The sequence below is a fragment of the Phyllostomus discolor genome, chromosome 1 (assembly GCF_004126475.2).
Source record: "Phyllostomus discolor isolate MPI-MPIP mPhyDis1 chromosome 1, mPhyDis1.pri.v3, whole genome shotgun sequence".
Lineage (NCBI taxonomy): Eukaryota > Metazoa > Chordata > Mammalia > Chiroptera > Phyllostomidae > Phyllostomus > Phyllostomus discolor.
In genome coordinates, this window is record NC_040903.2 from 191,125,675 (window position 1) to 191,145,640 (window position 19,966).

The 19,966-nt window shown below is 38.2% G+C and overlaps 1 protein-coding gene and 1 non-coding gene across 6 annotated transcripts in view; both read left to right on the forward strand.

Annotated features, from left to right (window-relative positions):
* The window catches only part of MPP5 (membrane palmitoylated protein 5), a 74,048-nt gene extending 54,332 nt beyond the window's left edge, over window positions 1-19,716 (forward strand). For all 5 annotated transcript variants that reach the window (XM_028505961.2, XM_028505963.2, XM_028505962.2 and 2 more), the window contains 7 exons: window positions 2,573-2,756; window positions 4,817-4,888; window positions 5,857-5,928; window positions 8,255-8,422; window positions 9,049-9,251; window positions 10,696-10,806; window positions 16,558-19,716. In XM_028505961.2, the coding sequence (XP_028361762.1) occupies window positions 2,573-2,756; window positions 4,817-4,888; window positions 5,857-5,928; window positions 8,255-8,422; window positions 9,049-9,251; window positions 10,696-10,806; window positions 16,558-16,734 (987 nt within the window). In that variant the 3' untranslated portion in view covers window positions 16,735-19,716. The remainder of the gene's footprint in view (window positions 1-2,572; window positions 2,757-4,816; window positions 4,889-5,856; window positions 5,929-8,254; window positions 8,423-9,048; window positions 9,252-10,695; window positions 10,807-16,557) is intronic.
* LOC114493638 lies at window positions 15,709-15,840 on the forward strand. The gene has a single exon (XR_003684259.1). It is a non-coding gene; the product is annotated as a small nucleolar RNA SNORA66 (small nucleolar RNA).
* Window positions 19,717-19,966: the final 250 nt, after the last annotated feature.

The following is a 19,966-nucleotide window of genomic DNA, read 5'->3' on the forward strand; positions in this document are numbered from 1 at the left end:
GTATGTTTTGTGATACTAGAAACATGTATTTAAAATAAACAGAATAGGTATTATCTGAAACATCACTGTGATCATTTTCTGAATTATCACTCATGGCGAGAGTAAACTGTGTCAGGAGAAGGACTCCCTTATGCATCTCACATAGCAACAAGTGGCTGCTTTGTCATTCATAGAGGGCAAGAGTTTTGATACCTTTGTAATTCACTTCTGGGGGACTGACCCATTTATCCCAGGAAACATGCACTGCTTAAACTGTGTAGTTTCTTTCCCTCCACATTGCCTTTTAAAAAAAAGAAAAAGAGTTCCCAAACAAATCTTTCATCTAGTCTAATGCCCTAATCTAACAGGGGTAATTTGAAATGTAGCATGATCACATTGGGTATTAGTGAATTCAGATTATTAATTATCCAGTAAACATTAGCTATCACGTTTACTTACTCTGTGCCAGGCACGGTATTAATTGTTTTATATGTTTTATCTCATTTCATCCTCACAGCATCCCTATGAAACACACCTTATTTTTTGTACTATAAGATGCACCCCCCCCCCCCATTGCAGGGGATGGAGGTGTGTCTTATAGTCCAAATGTAGCTTACCTGGCTTGCTGTGGGAGGAGGAGGGAGCAGGGTCACAGGTTATTAAATATTTTACCACATTTGTTTGCTTCAAAAATTTTTTCCCTATTTTCCTCCTCTAAAACCTGGGTGCGTCTTATAGTCCTAAAAATATGGTAGATATCTTCATTATTCCCATTCAACAGGCATTGAAACTAGAACTTAGAAGGGTCAAGTTAATTGTACAAGGCTACTGTTGGTAAGTGACTGAGTCAGGACTAGAACCTGCGCCCGTTTCAGAGTCTGTGCTCTTAACTGCTGTGTAGTGTAACAGGTAATGTCCTTTAAAACCACTAAATACTGGGTTGTTTCTGCCGTACTATTTATCATCAGTCCAAAGAAAATAGTTAGAATATCATGATAGAAAATTGTAACTATAGATGAATTAACAACCTCTTAGTAACTATGTGTGTGATAATCTGGATTCTGAGAAGAACAGAAACATATTATGAGATTTCAGTATTTGAAATTACCTCTGATAAGACTAGGAGCATGCCTTCATGACATCTTTTGATTTGTGGGGTCTAGCTTGGTAGTATAGAGAGAAGTCATTTAAGGGGAGCTTAAAGGCTCAGGATAGGAGGATGCTAAAATTACAGTGTAGGGATCCAAACCTCAGAATTAGCCACTAGCCCAGTGATGTTAATTACTGAAATATTTTCGTAGGGATCCCAAGTAATTTTTCTCCTTATAATGAGTATCTCTTGGGTCTCTTTTGTGTACGAGACACTGAGCTAAGCACTGGGTTTATAATAATGAACATGACATAGAATAATTATAGCCTGCAGTAAGTGTTAAGGTAGGAATAAGCAGCAGGTGAACATTGAGAATAGAAAGAAGAGGAATGGTCTGGAAAGGTCCCTCGGGGAAGGAGAAGGCAACATGAAGCCGAGACCTGTGGGATGGACAACCAGGCCTGTTCATTGCCACAGGGCTTTCAGGTGGAATTTCTGAAGAACTGTGCTGGGAAGGCCTGAGGGCATGGAGCAAAGCAGGAGTGGAGAAAGGTGGGGAGGGGATTCTGAGAGATGCTACAGAGGTAGGTGAGGCCAGGTCAGGTAGGCCTGCTTGGCCATGGCAGGGAGTTCGGATTTCAAAGACAAGAAATGATCTGATTTGTATTTGAAAAAACACTCTGGCTTCTGTGTAGAAATTGGATCAGTATAGCCCAATGAGGGGAAGAGTCGTCAAGGAACATGTATAAAGGACACAGAGATAAAACCAAAGGGGGGGTAGGATCGAGGGTGGGGCAGGGGAAAGGGGGGGATGGAGAAACCTGTACTTGAACCAACAATTTTTAAAAAAAGGAAGCAAGGGGAACTAGGAAACTCTCGCTGAAGTCATTATGAAGTATAATAATGGCTTAAACTTGGATGGTAGCGTTGCAGTGGAGAAAATTAATCAGGCTGTGTTCTGGAAGTAAAAATGACAGGACCTTATAATGAAAGTGGAGAGTAAAGGAAAGGGAGGAAGCAAGGATGCTTGAGCAAGTGGGTGGATGGTGGTGCTGCTTATAAAGGGAAATCTGGAGGAAACAGATTTGGGGAGAAAGATCAAGAGGCCCATTTCACAGGTTTGGGATACCTGAGGGGGAATTGTAGAGTTTCTGTTTTACATGTCCGAAATGGGGGCAGGTGTCTGTATTACATTCCTTCTGCTTCTATGTTCAGCCTTGGAAGCTCTTCAGCACCTCCGCTTGTTAGTGGCTGACATACAGTGTTTTGCGTACTCTTACACATGTTTGCAGTCAACGGAGAGATGAACTTGATTGAAGAAAACTGAGGAGCCTGAGAAAAATATTGCCCCCCAAATGCTGTTATTTAACTAAACCTCCCTGCTTTCAACTCTTAATTTCTCTGTACTAATGAAAAAATGTAACACTTTAATTGTATTTATGTGCACTATTTTGTGTTCCCATTTCATTATTTTTTTTCCATTTTACCCATTTTATCTTTTAGATCCATGTAAAAGCTCATTTTGACTATGACCCTTCAGATGACCCTTATGTTCCATGTCGAGAGTTAGGGCTGTCATTTCAAAAAGGCGATATACTTCATGTGATCAGTCAAGAAGATCCAAATTGGTGGCAGGCCTACAGGGAAGGGGATGAAGATAATCAGCCTCTGGCTGGGCTTGTTCCAGGTAAGGATAATATAGTAGAATGTACGGAGTTAAAAAAAATTATAAAACAAACATTCATAGAGGAAAATAACTTTTTCACCCCTTTTTAAAATGATGTAATTAGCCCTGGCTGATGTGGCTCAGTGGATTGAGTGCCAGCCTGTGAGTTCAGGGGTCACTGGTTCAATTCCTGGTTAGCGCACATGCCTGCATTGCAGGCCAAGTCCGCAGCTGGGGGGCGGGGTGTGAGAGAGAGGTAACCGATTGATGTACGTCTCGCACATCAGTGTTTCTCTCCCTCTTTCTCCCTCCCTCCCCATCTCTCTAAAAATAAGTAAATAAAATCAAAATAGCAATAATGAATAAAAATGATGTAATTATTTTTCATGTAGTTGGGTTTTTATGTTATAGCTATAGCATAAGTATCTTGAATATAATTTTGACCAATTTGTTGGGCTTTAAGATGAAATTATGATGTAATATAATATTTACATTTGTCCTTTATGTGTATAATAAGGTTACAGAAAACCAAAAGTCATCAGTTTTTAAATCCAAAAGCTGGAGACAGATTTTGTCTATACTTGGTCATATTTCAAGAAAGGAGGAATGAGCTGCTTATATCAAGTGTGGAGGGCGATGCTACACCCTTGATTCTTCACAGCACCAGTTGCAGGGCATTCCTCTGGAATCCTGGAATACTGAGCAGCCGTCATGGTTCTCTGCTCAGTGCTTCTGCCAGATACTAATTTGATATCTTCTTGTTGTGTCGGCCTTAGCCCATAAATATTTAGAACTGGTGTTTATTGACAGGTCGATTGCATTGACTTTCTGAAAGTACTAGTGCATAGATCAGGCAAGGAGATTTCAGTGATGTCATTTGCAGGTCTTTCTATAGGACAAATAGACCCTCCTTAGCTTGAGCATGATAATGGTTTTCTGTTAGAAGGATTTTTAAGAGATCATAATGTCCATTATGTCCCATTAATGTCTGTCTCTATTTCAAAAAATTACACATGTATATACTGTAAAAATGTGCTGTAGAAATGTAACTCTGTAATGTTTTTAAGCATTTTAATATGTAAATGATTAAAATTTTCTTATTTTTTAATCTGTTAAAGACAAGTACTCATTTTTAAATATGAATGCTCTTAAAATTTTCCCTCTAGTTGTAGTTACTGGTTTCACTCGGAATGCAGCCGGTATAGCACCTGGAGAAGACCTGGTTTCCTTTAAGGCTGCTTATGCATGCCAAACTAAGTGTTTTTGTTTATGCTTTATGAAATACACTACATTTTATAAATTACTCCACCATGGATGGAAATTGCCTAGAATTAGAGATAAAAATTAAATATAAAAGTAGAACTTGAACCTAGAGTTTTATAGGTAAAACTATTTTTAGCCTTCAGAAAAAATACCTTTAGTTTTAAGATAGTGTCTAAAAGAAGATGAAGGTCAGAAACCTTGAAAGCCTCCTATATTAAAAGTTTAATCCTGAACTGAAAAACAGTGTGTTTTTCATTTATCTGTGCCATTAGTAAAGGTGATAACAAAAAAATCATTAAAACGTATATGTACATATATGCATATAACGTGAAAGGTATAGAGAATAATAAATACAAAGGAATATGTTTAGTGGTGTCTTGGAATCAAAAAGTGATGAATGTTTACATATTATTTTGGAAAGTTAGCTTCTAGAATGAATTTGCTTGATCTCAGATAATTCTAAATGATCAGAACTGTTATAAGATCCAGCATGGTGCTTTCCACTTAATAATGCTCCATGAAAGGTTTGTAAAAATTGAACTATTAAATTTTCTAACACTAGAGTTTATTATTGATCTTTTCTAATATGTGCTATATTCTAATAATACATGCCTTAGGGTCAGTTGAGAGTGAGGTTAAAACTTACTGCTTTAAACATTTGGAAGCTTAAAATCACAGCTGACACACTCTTAGGTGGCAGAAGGAATTAGAAGGGAATATTAATGACTGGTTACTTCTGATGTTTTTCCTTGTTTTTTTTTTTTTACTTCTATTTTTTTGTCTTAAATATTTTATTCTTTTTATTTTTTTCTATTAAGGGAAAAGCTTTCAGCAGCAAAGGGAAGCCATGAAGCAAACCATAGAAGAAGATAAGGAGCCAGAAAAATCAGGTTAGAGATTCCTATTTGACATTAGTGAAAGGTTTCTTGTGTCTTCATCTGGAACCACATTTAAATTTACATATCAGAGCTGTCAAGAAAGATGTATTCACAGCAGGAGTGATGTGAGAGGCAAAACTGATTATCTTAGAAACTGTAAAGAAAGGGCAAGGTTTAAATATTAAAGGTGGTTGATCTGTAATGTGAGATTAATGGAAAATTATAAATACTTCCCTGAAAAATAGTTTTTCTATGAAGAATGTAGTAAGTATTTATAAATTTAAACTAAAAACTAATGAACCAAATAAACTGACGAACAAAACAAACAGGCAGAGACACGTGGAACAGACTGACAGCTGTAGAGGGGAGGGGCTTGAGGGGCTGGGTGAAAGAAGGTGAATGGATTAGCCAGAAAACTTACATGCAGCCCTGACTGGTGTGGCTTACTTGGTTGGTGCATCACCCTGTAAACCAAAAGGTCTCGGGTTTGATTCCTGGTCAGGGCACATGCCTTGGTTATGGGTTCAGTCCCTGTTTAGGGGACATATACATAGAAGAGGCCACCGATCAATGTTTCTCTCTCTCTCTCCCTTCCTTCCCCTCTCTCTAAAATCAGTAAGTATGTCCTCCAGTGAGGATTTTAAAAAAACTTATATACATAACACATAGGCACAGACAACAGTGTGGCGGTAGCCGGAGGGAAAGTGGGGTGGGGGCTAGGTGGAGGTGGGCAAAGGGAGGAACAGGGACAGAGATGGATTACGATGGGGCGATAGGCACTCAGTGCAGTGTGCAGGTGATTTATTGAGTTGTACTCTTGAAACCTGTGTAGTTTTGCAAACCAGTGTCACCCCAATAAATTCAATTTAAAAAAAACTGTAGCTTCTTCAATTGAAAAACTGAGCTCTTCAATTTGAAATATGTAGCTTTATTCAAGGAAGCAAATGCCATATTTAGTTATACTTATGATTATTCAACAGGAAAGCTGTGGTGTGCAAAGAAGAATAAGAAGAAGAGGAAAAAGGTTTTATATAATGCCAATAAAAATGATGGTAAGTTCCACTCTTAGAGGTAGCTGGATTTGTATCTGAAAGAGGCCCAATATTTAACACTTCAAAGAAATTAAATGGATATTTTCAGGCAGTTTTGTTTCTCATCCTGTTTTGCCTCTCTATATGACACAAGGTGTTAAGAAAGTAAGTTAGCAAAAATTATTTTCTTTTGGAATCCTATGAGTAATGCAGTGTTTTGAATTCTGAGAAAAACTGGTATAAAAATTAAAGTATGATTAACATATATAGTGTTGATATTTCTTTAATTTTGAAGAAACCGAATTGAAATTCCTCTTAATTCTTTCCTACTTAAACTCTTTATTTGTGAAATTAATACCAGCTTCTAACAAATTCTAACACTCTATCTGTATTTTAAGTGAACAGTGAATATTTTGTCCATAGCAACTCCTGTCACCGCGGCAGCCCATTCCACAGGGCCTGCCTCCTGCTGGCAGGGTCTGGCATACCGCGGAGGCCAGTAGTTTCTCTCTGCGTCAGAAACTCTCGTGACATGTGGCTCAGGTTCCCAAGTGACAACATTCTGCAGGACCTGAGCAGTGGCTGTTGGGTTTACATTGGGTACCTGCTGTCTTAGTTCAACAGTTTCTACAGCATCCAGTTTTTTATAAACCCACCTGACTGACTGCTTTCATCACCTTCTTCATTGGTCCTTCTGGGCATTAGACTTCATTACCTCTGCTTTGGTTCACATTGGAAACAAGGCAGATAATAAAGTCAAGGCAATCTTGAACTTCTTAACCTTGAAATATTTTCTCTCAGTACCTTGAAATATTCTCTCAATACCTTGAAATATTTTTCAGGCAGCATAAATTAAAGCAATGAAAATAAAATGTTATAGATCATTGAAAAACTACATGTAAAACTAAATCTCAGATTCCATCTATTTTAATAAAAAAATATTTTTTCCAAAATAACATCCTTAATGGTAATTGGTATGTAACTAAGATTTACTAAATTTTTAATCCTTTTTTCTAAACGCAGGGAAGTGACTAATATCTTTTTTCATTGTTTCAAACATGCCAAAATTAATCTTTTCAGCTGTAATAGCTATTACAGTCTAGAAAACTTGCACATCTGAAGTCTACAGATTATAAACTAAGTCTGTAAATCACAAGTCTGCCACAGCCTGATTATACATATTAGAAGAAGGAACTTAGATTTTTCAGAGTGAAAAGCATCTGAAGGAATGCTTTGGGGAGGGAAGGAATTTCATTTCTGTTCATAATGGTGTCATCATAATTAATATTTTTATTAATGATAACTGTTTTCATAATAACTTTTATTCCAGGAGGCTAACTGTATATGCTTTAGATAACCTTCATCCATTTAAGTTCTCAATAAATTACATGAGATTCCAGATTGATAAATTCATATTCAGATGTTGAAGTGCCTTGCCTGGGTTCTTACAGCTAAGATAGAGTTGAGCTGAAATTTAAACAAATACAGTTTGCATCCTACTCTGCGCTGTGCCAACCACGCATGAGACTAAGATGTTCCCTTGCCCCATGGAGCTTACAGCTGAGAGGGTCTGACCACACACTGGCCACACACGGCGCTCTTTCGCAGGTGAATTCATACGAGTGAGAAGGTAGCAGGCCGCTACTGTCTGCCTTTGTTCTCACCACTTAACAGCTCTGATTTCATCTGAATTACTGGCTTTAGGAATGTTACCCCACCTGTCATAATTCATACCTCTTTTTGAATCATGACCTCAGGTATTCCAGAATAAAGTAAGTATAGATGCAGGAAATTTAAACGGGACAGATACCACCTGTCTTCAAGTTCTCAAATCACAGAAAAGTATTTCAGCATTCTCTGATACCAGTAGTTGTAGCCACTACTTGTGAATGTTTGTGCTGTGTATTATTACACTCAGCATATACATTATGTCTAGTCCTTAAACCAACCCTCTAAGTAAAGTGTTAGTATCCCCATTTTACAAGAATGATAGATATTCTCATTAGTTTATCCCCTGGTGCCTCACCCTCTGTCAAAATGTTGGCTGTAAATTACCTATTTCACATAAGAACCAGTGTAGTTATATTGTATTAAACATTCAAAAACACAGTATGAAACAAGAAAAGCATGTTTAGAACAATTACTGTATGGTCTGATTTATTTTCATAGTGTCCTGGAAAGGATATAATGACTGGGAAGATGCTCATGCTACTATCTTGATCCAAAAAGTTAGTGTTTTTAATAAGAAATTGTGCTCTTTTCCAATTTTTTTAGAAGACCTATGGATATATGTTTATTACCTAGCACTAATTCTGTCTGAAGGTCTTAACTTTTTCTTTTTTTAAAGACTATGACAATGAAGAAATCTTAACTTACGAGGAAATGTCACTTTATCATCAGCCAGCAAATAGGAAAAGACCTATCATTTTGATTGGCCCACAGAACTGTGGCCAGAATGAATTGCGTCAGAGGCTCATGAACAAAGAGAAAGACCGCTTTGCATCTGCAGTTCCTCGTGAGTTTGGATGCTTTCCCATTTTCCTGTGCTTTTCAGTTCACCACCTCAGAACCTGACTGTAGGGAAAGTTTTCGTCTGTTTCATCAGAACAGTGTTGCCCAGAAAAGAGGAATCTTGTTTTAACCAAATCTTTCTGGGAAATTTCTATTTCTCCTAAGAATATGGTACTAATTACTTTCTAAATGAATTTTATTTTGTGCTTCTTATGGTTCGCTGTTCAATAAGAAGTCAACTTCTGTTTTTTTAAACTGATGCAGAAGATAGAAATTTAGACATAATCTCTGAACACAGAAGTTCTGCTTAAAAATTATAATGGTACCTTATATAGTACCTAATCTTATGGAAATAAACTTCTGGAAAGGTGAGTAGTAGTGTTTTAAATGCAAGATGCAGTAACTTAAAATATAAGAAAGTTATAAATGTAACTATTAATAAGATACTAAAAACATATTTTCATTTCTCCATCTAGAAATTAAACCAGTGTTAAACACATGGGCTCTTAACATTTTCTCAATTATTTTGTTTTCTGTATTATAAAATAAAATCTTTTCTGATTAACAAGATTATGTCCCACCCTTACCCTGATCTGTGCCAATTATTTTTATCTAATTTTATTTGCTTAGACACAACTCGCAGTAGGCGAGACCACGAAGTAGCCGGTAGAGATTACCACTTTGTTTCTCGGCAAGCGTTCGAGGCAGACATAGCAGCTGGAAAGTTCATTGAGCATGGCGAATTTGAGAAAAACTTGTATGGAACCAGCATAGACTCTGTACGTCAAGTGATCAACTCTGGGAAAATATGTCTTTTAAGTCTACATACACAGGTAAATCTCTTTTGGTTTAGGGTATTGAACTTGAGGTCATTTTTTGCAAAGTAATTTAGGGCGGTAGTATTAATTGGTCCATAGGAACTAATTAAGTTCTTACACAGCCTTTTCCTACTGCTTCCCTGTGAGAAGTCAGACAGATTGCTAAATCTCAATTTCCTCAGCAAGTAAAATACATATATACCTACATATATTCATGAACATATTTTCTAAAACATAAAATACAGTAACTGTAATACTGGTAGTGCTTTAAGGATTTTAGAGGTTATAAAAGAATTTCCCTTTTCAGATTCTTATCTGAGAAAAATTAGAGTAGAGGTCATATTTGAGGTTTTAAGTACCATAGTTCAAGTAGCAAGTATCATAATAGATGCTTAGTTGTATTAAATAATGAAACTTCCACTGGTTTCTATTATTTCACAGACTAAGCAAAAACTTAAAAATAATTAACATTGCTTTGATTTCCATTAAGAAATAAAATAATTTTAGAAATTTGGGATTTTTAAGATTGTGTTGTTATGGAAAAGTTTTTCTAAACCAGGCAGCTTGAACATAAAACATTCCTTAATGTGGCAGAATCTGCTGCCTGCGTCAGCTCGGGAAACCTAGGCAGTGTCATTAAACACATGTACAAGAAGGAAGCTGACTCTGAAATGGTTCTCTCAAAATAGTGAGTGGGTTTTCTTTGTATTTTAGTGGACAGAGTGTTTAGTCTCTACTATTTCCGTTGTAAACATTTAAGAGAAGCATAAATGTATTTACTAAATTCCTTCAGAATTCTTACATTATTTGGGCTAGCAGTTGTACCAAAGAAACAGAGAAAATAAGCATATTGTCTGAACAATGATTTTAGATTTAATAATAGAGGGCATGTCCCTGCGATTCCCACCGTGATAGAGCGCTTCAGCTTGTGGGCACACTGTGATGCGGTGGGAAAGGCAAAGTGGAAGCCACGACCCCCTCATTCAAACTGAGTCTGCTTTTTCTTGGATGGACTTCTCCAGAATTTTTTTTTGTATGTGTACATGCAGTTTTTCTCTCTGATTGTGCTTGCGTTTAGACCCTGGCATATTATAAGGTGTCTGCTCACTTCTAATTCCTCTAAAATGGATTTTTAATGTAGTCATTAACATCTGCTTGTGATCTAATGAGCAGGGTATTTTAGCATCACATAGTTGTAATCTTTCATTGCCATTCACTTCATTCCATTACATGAAAAGAGCGAACCAATACCATGTGTTTGTGTGTGATTTTATAAGTACACAATATATTTTTACAGTGAATGGTAGGATCTTAAAAATACTGTGAATTTTTTGTTACAAAGATGTTTGGGGACACTGGTAGGTAATTTTTAATTGACATTATATTGTACTTATATTATTGGGAAGTAGTTAAGTGATGAAAATTTTTTTTAAAGATCCAAAATATCTTTTCTTTTCAGTCATTGAAGGCTCTCCGGAATTCGGACTTGAAACCGTATATTATTTTTATTGCACCCCCTTCACAAGAAAGGCTCCGGGCATTATTGGCAAAAGAGGGCAAGAATCCAAAGGTAGAGTTATTATACTGTTCTGTTCCATTGAAAATAAACGTGGAACAGTCATGGCCTAATCTGTCAGAACGCGTAAAAGCTACATCACCTTGAGCTTTCAAACTGATTATTCTTTCTGCCATACCACTTTCTCCAAAACGGCCACGGCTGCCAGTTGCCTCTGGCTGGACGGTGGCAGTTCTCCAGACAAGGCAGCTTCTGTTGCTGTTCCCCACAACAGCATTCCCTGTTGTGACCCCAGATGTATGGTAGCTTTGGCAGTCCTTACCATTTCTTTAATATTCTTAACGTGTGTGTATGTTATTTCCAGCAGAGATTATGTGACACCCCCCACACCCCCAAATAAAGTACTGTTTGGATTCTTAGGGGTGGCCCACTGTTCTCTGGAGAGACGTTCTGCACGTGCAGGGAGCCAGCACTGACTGCTTTTGTTTTTCTCTCTTTTCTCATTGAAATGTTATGTTCTGTTTGTCTCCTTCCTTTGGTCTTCTCACATAATCTGAAATGGAAAACTTTTAAAAATATTTTAGACTCTGGACACGATTGAGGTAGCCCATATTATCCTAACCATTATTAATTATTATCCAGTGAGAACATACTGATAATCAGAAAGCATTCGCTTTTTATTTAAACGTGAGAAATGAAAATTCATGTGAATTGCTATGTCAAAGTAACAAACACTCTTCCCTGGGTTTTGCTGATTTTATAAATGTTTCTATTTAAGAGGAATCACTCAGGTCTCATCTCATTTGCTAGGCCTCTAAATCTCTTTAAAAGTCATTCAAAACACAGCAGCACACCTTTCCTTTGGTTCTTGTGTGTTTACCACAGCCACTAACTCCCCTTCTTCTGCCTTAGGCTGTCTCTTTTCACTCTGGACCTACTCGCCTTCCCTATTCAAACCGTGCATATGGGGAGGTAGTGCTTTCCAATGTCTTAGGCTGCGGACATCGGGGGCTTTCACATCCCACATGCTGGACATAATGTTTAGGCTAGATAGGCTGGCTGGGTACACTAGTGTTTCACCCCCTTTTTATTGTTTGCAACACAATTATAAGTTCACAGATAAGTGAAGCCAGAATATCTGTTGTCCTTGGCCCCTTGGGATAGTATAAAAGAAGTATAAGACATGGTCGCTTGCTGTTCTTGAGGAAGATAACAACATATAATAAGGAAAACAAGTTTACAGCTTCTTATTGCTAAGTGCTGTATGTGAGGTCTGTCCAGCCATGTACTATGAAAAGTAGAGGCATTTATTGAAGAAGATAAAGACACATTGTACATAGGACAGTGACACCTCAGTCCCCTTCAAAGTCAGCACTTTGGGACCTCACACAGTTCTCCCAGTTGCCGTCAGCTGCTTTGTGGTATTTTCCTGAACCTCATGACGATCTGAAATCTCTTCCCTTTCAAAGGTGATTTTAGTTTTGGAAAAACCGAGAAGTCTCATGGTGCCAAATCGGGGCTGTAGGGGGACTGAGTCACCTGGGTGGCTTGATATTTCACCAAAAAACTCTGCATGAGACGTGTTGCACAAGTGGGCTCATTGTGACAAAGTTGCCAAGCACCATCTGCCCATAGCTATGGCCTTCTAAATCATCCCAGTAGTTTCCGTGGAGGAACGTTCAAGCTTGATGGAAAATTTGATGCAGATTCATGGCTCTACTGGCTCAGTTGTTTTGAATGCAATGGCCATACAGTACACATGCTCACTCAACAGCATCTACCACCCCCACTGACTAGTACAGTGAAGTTGTCATTGTTCACACATGTGTGTTCCAGTCCACTCTCCTTGGCTGCCAGGTTACATGGATGCCATGCAAACCTGAACAAACCATTCTCGTTATATTAACAATGGCTGGACTTTTTCCAGACAGACCTGATATATCATGATCTATATATACCACAATTTGTTTATTCACCAGTTAAAAACCATTTGCATATTCCAGTTTTTAGCTAGTGTGACCAGAACTGTCCTGAACGTTCTTAGTGTTTTGGTGGGCATATGTTTTCATCCTCTTCAATTGCTGGATCAACTGCTAAGTACATGTTCAACTATAAAAACTGCCATGCTTTTTGAAAAGGTTTGCTATATTCTCCCACCTTGGTTTCGTTTGCTCCACATTTTGACCAACTTTTGCTGTTGCTGGTTTGGAACAGTTTTTTAGTTCTAATGGGTTTGATTTATCATCATGTATTTTCCTGGTGACTGGTCATAGCATCTTCTTTTGTAGTCATTTAGGTGTATTTTTTTGTGAAATGTCTCAAATCGTTTTGTTTTTTTTTTTCCTTTTTTATATCTGGATATAAATATTTTCTCAGAGTCTTTATCTTTTTAAAGATTTTTTTGAAGATCAGAAACGTTTAATCTCAGTGAAGTATACTTTTTCATTTTTCTTATGATTAAGACTTTTTTGGTTTTTTTTTAAATCACATATGGGTATCCCATTGCTCTAGAATCATTTCTTGAAAAAGACTACCCTTTCTCCCATTGAATTACATTGTCACCTTTGTTAAAAATGGCCCCACCAGGTATGTTGGGGAGGAATGCGGGTGGATTTTGAATTATTTCTAGACTCATCTATATTTATGCTAATATTGCACTATCTTGATTACTGTAGCTTTATTACAGTCATGAAAAACAGTCATAAAAAGGAATGAAGTACTGATACACAGTACAACATAGACCGACTATTGTGTGATTTCATTGTATGGACTGTCCGGGAGAGGCAGCTCTGCAGAGAACTAAGTAGATCGGTGGTTGCCTAGGGCTGGAGGCTGGTAGAAAATGGGGAGTGACTGCTAAGGCATAGTTTGGAGGGTGCAAGGGAGTGATGAAATGTTCTGAAATTGAATTGTGTTGATTACACAGCTCTGTGACCACACTAATACCCATTTAATTGTACATTTTAAATGAGTGAATGGTAAATGAATTACATATGAAGAAAGCTGTTACCATTAAAAAAAATCTCAGCAGGCTTTATTGTAGAAATTGAAAAGATTTTAAAGTTTACGTGGAAGTTAAAGGAATAACCAAACTCTTTAGAAAAAGAACTAAGTTAAAGGACTTTTGTCTTTGTTAATTTTCTATATTTTTTGTCTGGCTTCTTTTAATTGAGTTATTTTTATTTTTTATGATTACTTTGGCATTAAGTTGTACTTGTACTTGTCTGAAGGAGACTTAGATGAGTTTTAAATCTTCTTTTCTAATATGAAGTTACAGATTTCTCTCTAAGGGGTTATTTAGTTGTATCCTGTAGATTTTAGGGTTATAGTTTTCATTATTATTTTGTTAAAGTACTTCCTAATTCTGTGTCTTTTTCTTCTTTAACCCGTGGGTTATTTAGAAGTGTGTAATTTACACATATTTGGAGATTTTTGAAAATATTTTATTGATTTATAATTCCATTGTGGTCAGAGAACATGCTGAGGTGTCAGTTCCTCAGATTTGTTGAACCGTATTTTATGGCCCAGCGTATGTCCTGCCGTGGTGCGTGTCCCATGCACACCAGTGAGAACATACACTCTGCAGTCGTTGTTGAGTGGAGGGTGATGTGTCTGGTTGCCTTTTAATTTCACTTCTGTTTTAGCTCCTTCGATATTTCCAGTAGTGCATTATCACTCACAAAATAGAAGTGTTGAATAAAAACAAATCCTCAGTTTTAAGTCAGTGAAATTGTCCTAACCGGGAAAGTAATGGTGTTTCTCTGGATGCAAAATGTGAACAGGCATCTGATTATACTCGGAATCTGCTCTGTTAAAAGGGCTTGAGAGTGGTAAACTGATGCGTGAACTCATACAGTCACTGTTCCCTATAAGCTGATTTTGTCAGTCCCAAATTTTTTGAGCAAAACCATTTTGTTTCATTTTAATCATGAATTACAATTTGAAAAATAAATTAAAACAAAATAAATTATATAAGCCATGTTGGGAAAAGGTGAAATAACACCTTAAATTTGATCAAGAAAAACCAGATGGATTGGATATTGATGTGAATCTGTGTAAGATGTGGGGCTTAACATTTACATTTCAATGTAAATGTTAATGTAAATGTGGGCGAACTCTAGCACCACAAAGATTAGATTCTATTTTGAGTCTGGAATGTTCTTTCAACAATTGTGAGCTTTGAGTAGACACTGAGTTTTAGTAAGACGTCAGTGTGTTCGGTTGCAGTAGGGGAGCAGAGTCCCTGTTAGGGACGCCTTGCTGGGGAACAAAGGGTTCTGTGTGCCGCAGCCAGATGCACGGCATTCCAGAGGCAAAAAGAGAGAACCACCCCAGAAACTGCCTCGGGACAAGCCAGAGATCGCATATTTTTAAATATGTTTTCCTGCTGTCACAGAAGTTCAAGCAGTTGAATGATACAAACTTGTCTTGTCTTGCGGGTCCATTATGGTACTGAGATGTGACTTTCACACCTGAGACGTTTGGACCTGAGTGTGTAACTGGCTCTCTGTTTGACGGGGTGACTTGGAGGCAGTTCCACTTCCTTGAACAATTGCGGCTGATAAATCAGAAGCACATAGCCTTGCCGCCTGCGCTTTGTGTGAAACAGTTGCCCTTGCCCAGTATTTTAAATAGCCTGCTCTGTATCACTTCCCAAACCCTTCTGAGGATACTTTTTGCATCTTAAAGACTGCCTTTGTGTACAGCAGCAATTTAACACATTAAGCTGAGTGTGTCCCAGAACACACACACACACACACACACACACACACACAGTTAACTCTTAAACAGTGGGGTCAGGGGCACTGGCCCCTGTGCAGTCAAAAAATCCCACATAAGTTTTGACTCCCCAGAAACTTAACTACCTCTGATATCTGCAGGGGATTGGTTTCAGGACGGCTTGTGGATTCCAAAACCCACAGATGTTTAAGTTCCTGATATAAAATGGTGTAGATTGTGCAGATTTGATCATTAACTCTGCATAATGTTTTAGAAGTGAGGGGAACCAGGTTTACTGAAGTAATTGTAGTGATAGAATTGTATTAGCCGTAGGAGCTACTGAGGTATCCATTCTAGCTTAGTACAGAAAAAATAGGTAAGTATAGATCAAGGCACGCAGTCTGCCCTCTGCACCTGTGAACTCCCAACCACAGACTGAAAAGTTACAGATATTTATTGAAAAATCTAGATATAAGTGGACCCATGTAGTTCAAACCCATTTTGTTCAAGGGTCAGCTATATTTGATTAAACCTTGGTTTGACAAGCAGTGTTTTCATTAAAAAGATACCTGTTCTACTGATCCTTTGCTTTCCCAGTGATGTTTCCCTTGCCTAACTCTGCAATAAATATAAAGAACCAGGGGCTCTGTAAGAGCCAAGAATAGATGGCGCTTTGGGTCCTGCCACCCTTGCTCCATCCAGAAAGGTTCACTCTGTGTTCCAGAAGATATTCTTTTAGGAAGAGGTTATGATGCCCTAAAATATTTAAAACTGAATGTCTGTGGGGAACTCAAAGTCTGTGCCCTTGATACATTAGTCTTGTGGGGAAGATAAGACAGAACTATAAAGAAACCTAAACACCTAAATCACGGTGTAAACAGATTCTGTCGAGTCCAAAGTGATTCATTGTGGGTCTCAAAGATGCCAAAGCATCTGGGGCCATGACAGGGTTGGGAAGGAGCATGAGGCTGAGTGTTTTAAGAGAAGGAAAGCAGTGTAAGGTTATTTCTTGTTCTTTGACCATATCTGACGTGTATGTTTCAGTAAAGAATGGAGTTAACCTCAGTTTTTATCTCCTCTTTACAGCCAGAAGAGCTGAGAGAAATCATTGAGAAAACTAGAGAGATGGAGCAGAACAATGGTCACTACTTTGACACGGCAATTGTGAATTCAGACCTTGATAAAGCCTATCAGGAATTGCTTAGGTTAATTAACAAACTTGATACTGAACCTCAGTGGGTGCCGTCCACTTGGCTGAGGTGAAGAAGCCCTTCCTGTGGCACGATCGGACTTGATCTGACAAACTGCCAGTATGAAGGTAAACCTGATACTTCAGCAGGACTCGAAGGGTAAGGTGGCAGGCAATGTAGCCCTGTTCTTCCCATCTCAAACTAGTGAGAAGAAAATCCCCATAAGTAATTTGTGCACAGCAGCCTTTATTCTATGGCTTTATGTTCTTGCCTCACTTGGGGATTCTAAATGGATGCTTTCAACAGAGCAGTTCCATTTTATCCTCATAAAAACCTTTGTTTTCACCTAACTGAATCTTTTCTGCCTAGTCATATTTCCATGAAGTGTGTGTATATCAGCAGTCCATGTCTCACATAGTTACAAATATTGATGTTATTTAACAGTTAACTTAAATGATTTCATGGGAATGGGGGGAGGGGGACTAGGGACCGTGCTTCCGTGTACTGGGCAAGACTTTATTTGTAAGAAAACTGGTTTAGTCATCAGAAATACTTTGCTTAGATTTCTTTTATGTGCTGCAAGTATAATATACACATCAGATTTCAATAACTTACTACAAAAATACATTGTGTTGTTTATAGTGATTTTAAAAAAAATTTTAAGGTGCCACTTTGGTCTGGAGCCACTCTGTTAGGCTTGAATTCATTTGTATGTCTTTTAACTGTTAAACATTCCATTAGAAGCACCGATTTTTAGCTCAAACTTTGTGGATCAGACTTTACTGCACACTCAACAGACTCTGATCTAGTTAAGCATATACAACATGCTGCTCTTTTAATGATTTTATGAGTTTTGTCCTTAAATTGTCACGGCTAATTAGATAACCATGCTTTCTTTCTCTGCATAGTACGATAGATTGTATGTTACATTTTTATGAATGGTAGGTGTTCGTGTAAACTGTGTTTTAGTGTTCGAGTTTCTCATGATGCAGTTTTTTATATACATTGAGAGGACTAGCACATCTGAGTTTTCGCATTTTTATATGTGAGCACAGTATAATTTGATGACTGTGCTGTATATAGGTAATAAACTGGAATTCTGTGATGAATATAGCTGCTGTACTGTAAACTAATATTTAATAGATTGACAAATGGTCATGGATAACACTTGTTCAGCATTATACTAAAATTTTATCTGAGGGAAATAATATGAGTTGACTTTGAGATCAGAAGGAAAGGATGACCTGAAAGTCATTTGAACATTTTAGGAAAGAACATAGAGGGGCAGGATGGTTGTGCATATATGAAGAGGTTTTTATCCTAACAGGGTCTGCCCCTTGTGACCATAATGCAACAGCTTGCTAAATCCTGAAGGTTTAAGCTAGTGGGATTTTCACACTGGCACGGAAAGGTAATTTGTAGCTTCTTCAAGCCTTTAGGGATGGTGTGATGTGACGAACAACCTCAAATGTGAATATCTTTGTTGTATTTTTGACTTTAGTTACAGCATTTCCTGTTCTCAAAGCTAAACACTGGAATAATATTGAGTTGTCACATAATTTAATGTAAGCAGTTGTTTCTAATTAGTGGTTTGTCTCAGTGTCATGTATATATTTGATTTCCTCTTATACATAATTTTATTTGAACAAATGTAGATGGTTTATAAGTTGCCTTTTTCTGTTCAAACTTGCATGGCCTTTGAAGTTGGCTGCAGAGAGTGTCTTATGTGGAAGTACTTTACAGATACCATTCGTTAGGAAGAAAATAACATTCCTCAGTTAGCAGAAGGAGTGCTCTACATGCCGTCTCTTCACGTCTGAAACACTCCAGGTATTTCATAGCAGGAAATGGGAAGCTCACGCTAATTTTCAGCATTGAAAACCAAGGAGTATAAGTACTTCATCTTTTCAGTCTTGCAGTTTACTTTCCCCTCAGGAATGAAAGGTAGTCTATGGTAGACAGTGGAGTTTTGACAGCGGCTTTCGACCCTAAGATCTAAACTGTTGGAAGTTTGAGTCCTGATAGAATGAGATTCCCAGTAGTGTCACTATGTGGCTGTCATGCTGTCCCCTGAGTTAGCCTGCAGGTAGATCCACACTAGGCCCCGTGCCATGGGACTCAGACACAGCTTCAAGGAGCAAATCCCCTCCCAAGGCACAGGCCGTGCCATCATACACTTGAAGGAGTCTGAGGTGACGAGATGTCTTTGGGGTCGAAGTCTTACGGTTCTTGCCTGATCGGCAGAGGTGCGGCAAAGGGACAGGAACGTCAACCACAGCCATGCGGCTGCGCTGATACCACACAGCCCCTAAACAGAGTGAACACCGAGTAGTTGCCGACTGCCTTCATACAAAGTGGGCTTCTTGCCAGTTACCTAGCTACTTGTCGAGCCAAGTGGCCAGGTCCGTGTCCTGTCCCTCTGGTTCTGACTGGAGACCGTCGTAGGGAGGTCTCAGCCACTTACAGGAATGACACCAGTAGCTAACACAGTGCACATGTTAGTTCAAACAGGGAAATATTTTCCTTTACTAAATTTTCTTAAGTCAGAACAGATGGGAAGGAGAAGAGCATTTATAGACTAATCCAGATTTGCTTTCTATGAAAATCTAGTATCTGGATTTTCCCCCCATTTTTTGTGGTCTAAGGAGTAAGTATTGATAAGGAATAGTTTGAATGTAATTTCTTGAATGTGTGTGGAAAACACGAACCAGGGATTTAGCCTTAATAAGGTAACCTTTCTGACATTTATCATTAATCCTCCTTTGTACTCTCATCCTGTACTTGCACTCTTATTTTGAGATGTCATACTGCACACTGTATTGTAAAAATAAAATTATATTTCAAATAAAGAAAGCCACTGAGTACTTTCTCTTGCTGTATTTATATCCTCTGCCATTCAAGATTTCAGCACATCTAACGACTACCCTGGCTTCATGTTTTTGCCAGAAGTCAGTCCACTGGAACCTCAGTGAAATGTCTTTTAACTTACTCTTCACCATGAGGCAGTGCCCTCTATTGGCACAGATATAGGCCCTATTTCCTTAATTGTTGTCTTTAAAAAAAAGGAACAACTCATTTTAAATGATATTACTGTTTATACCATAGTCACATTGAAAACTGGCACATGGCAAAACTGCTCCATGACAGGCAGAACAGAGACCTGTCATGAAAAGCAACATAAGTGTGGGCTTCCAGAAAGCTTGAGGAGAGCAGTGCCACAGTGGCACAAGGAGGGCTGCAGCGATCGCAGGCGACAGTGCTGGTGAGTGGGAGGGTGGGAAGGGTGCTCCTGCAGCAGCTGGCCT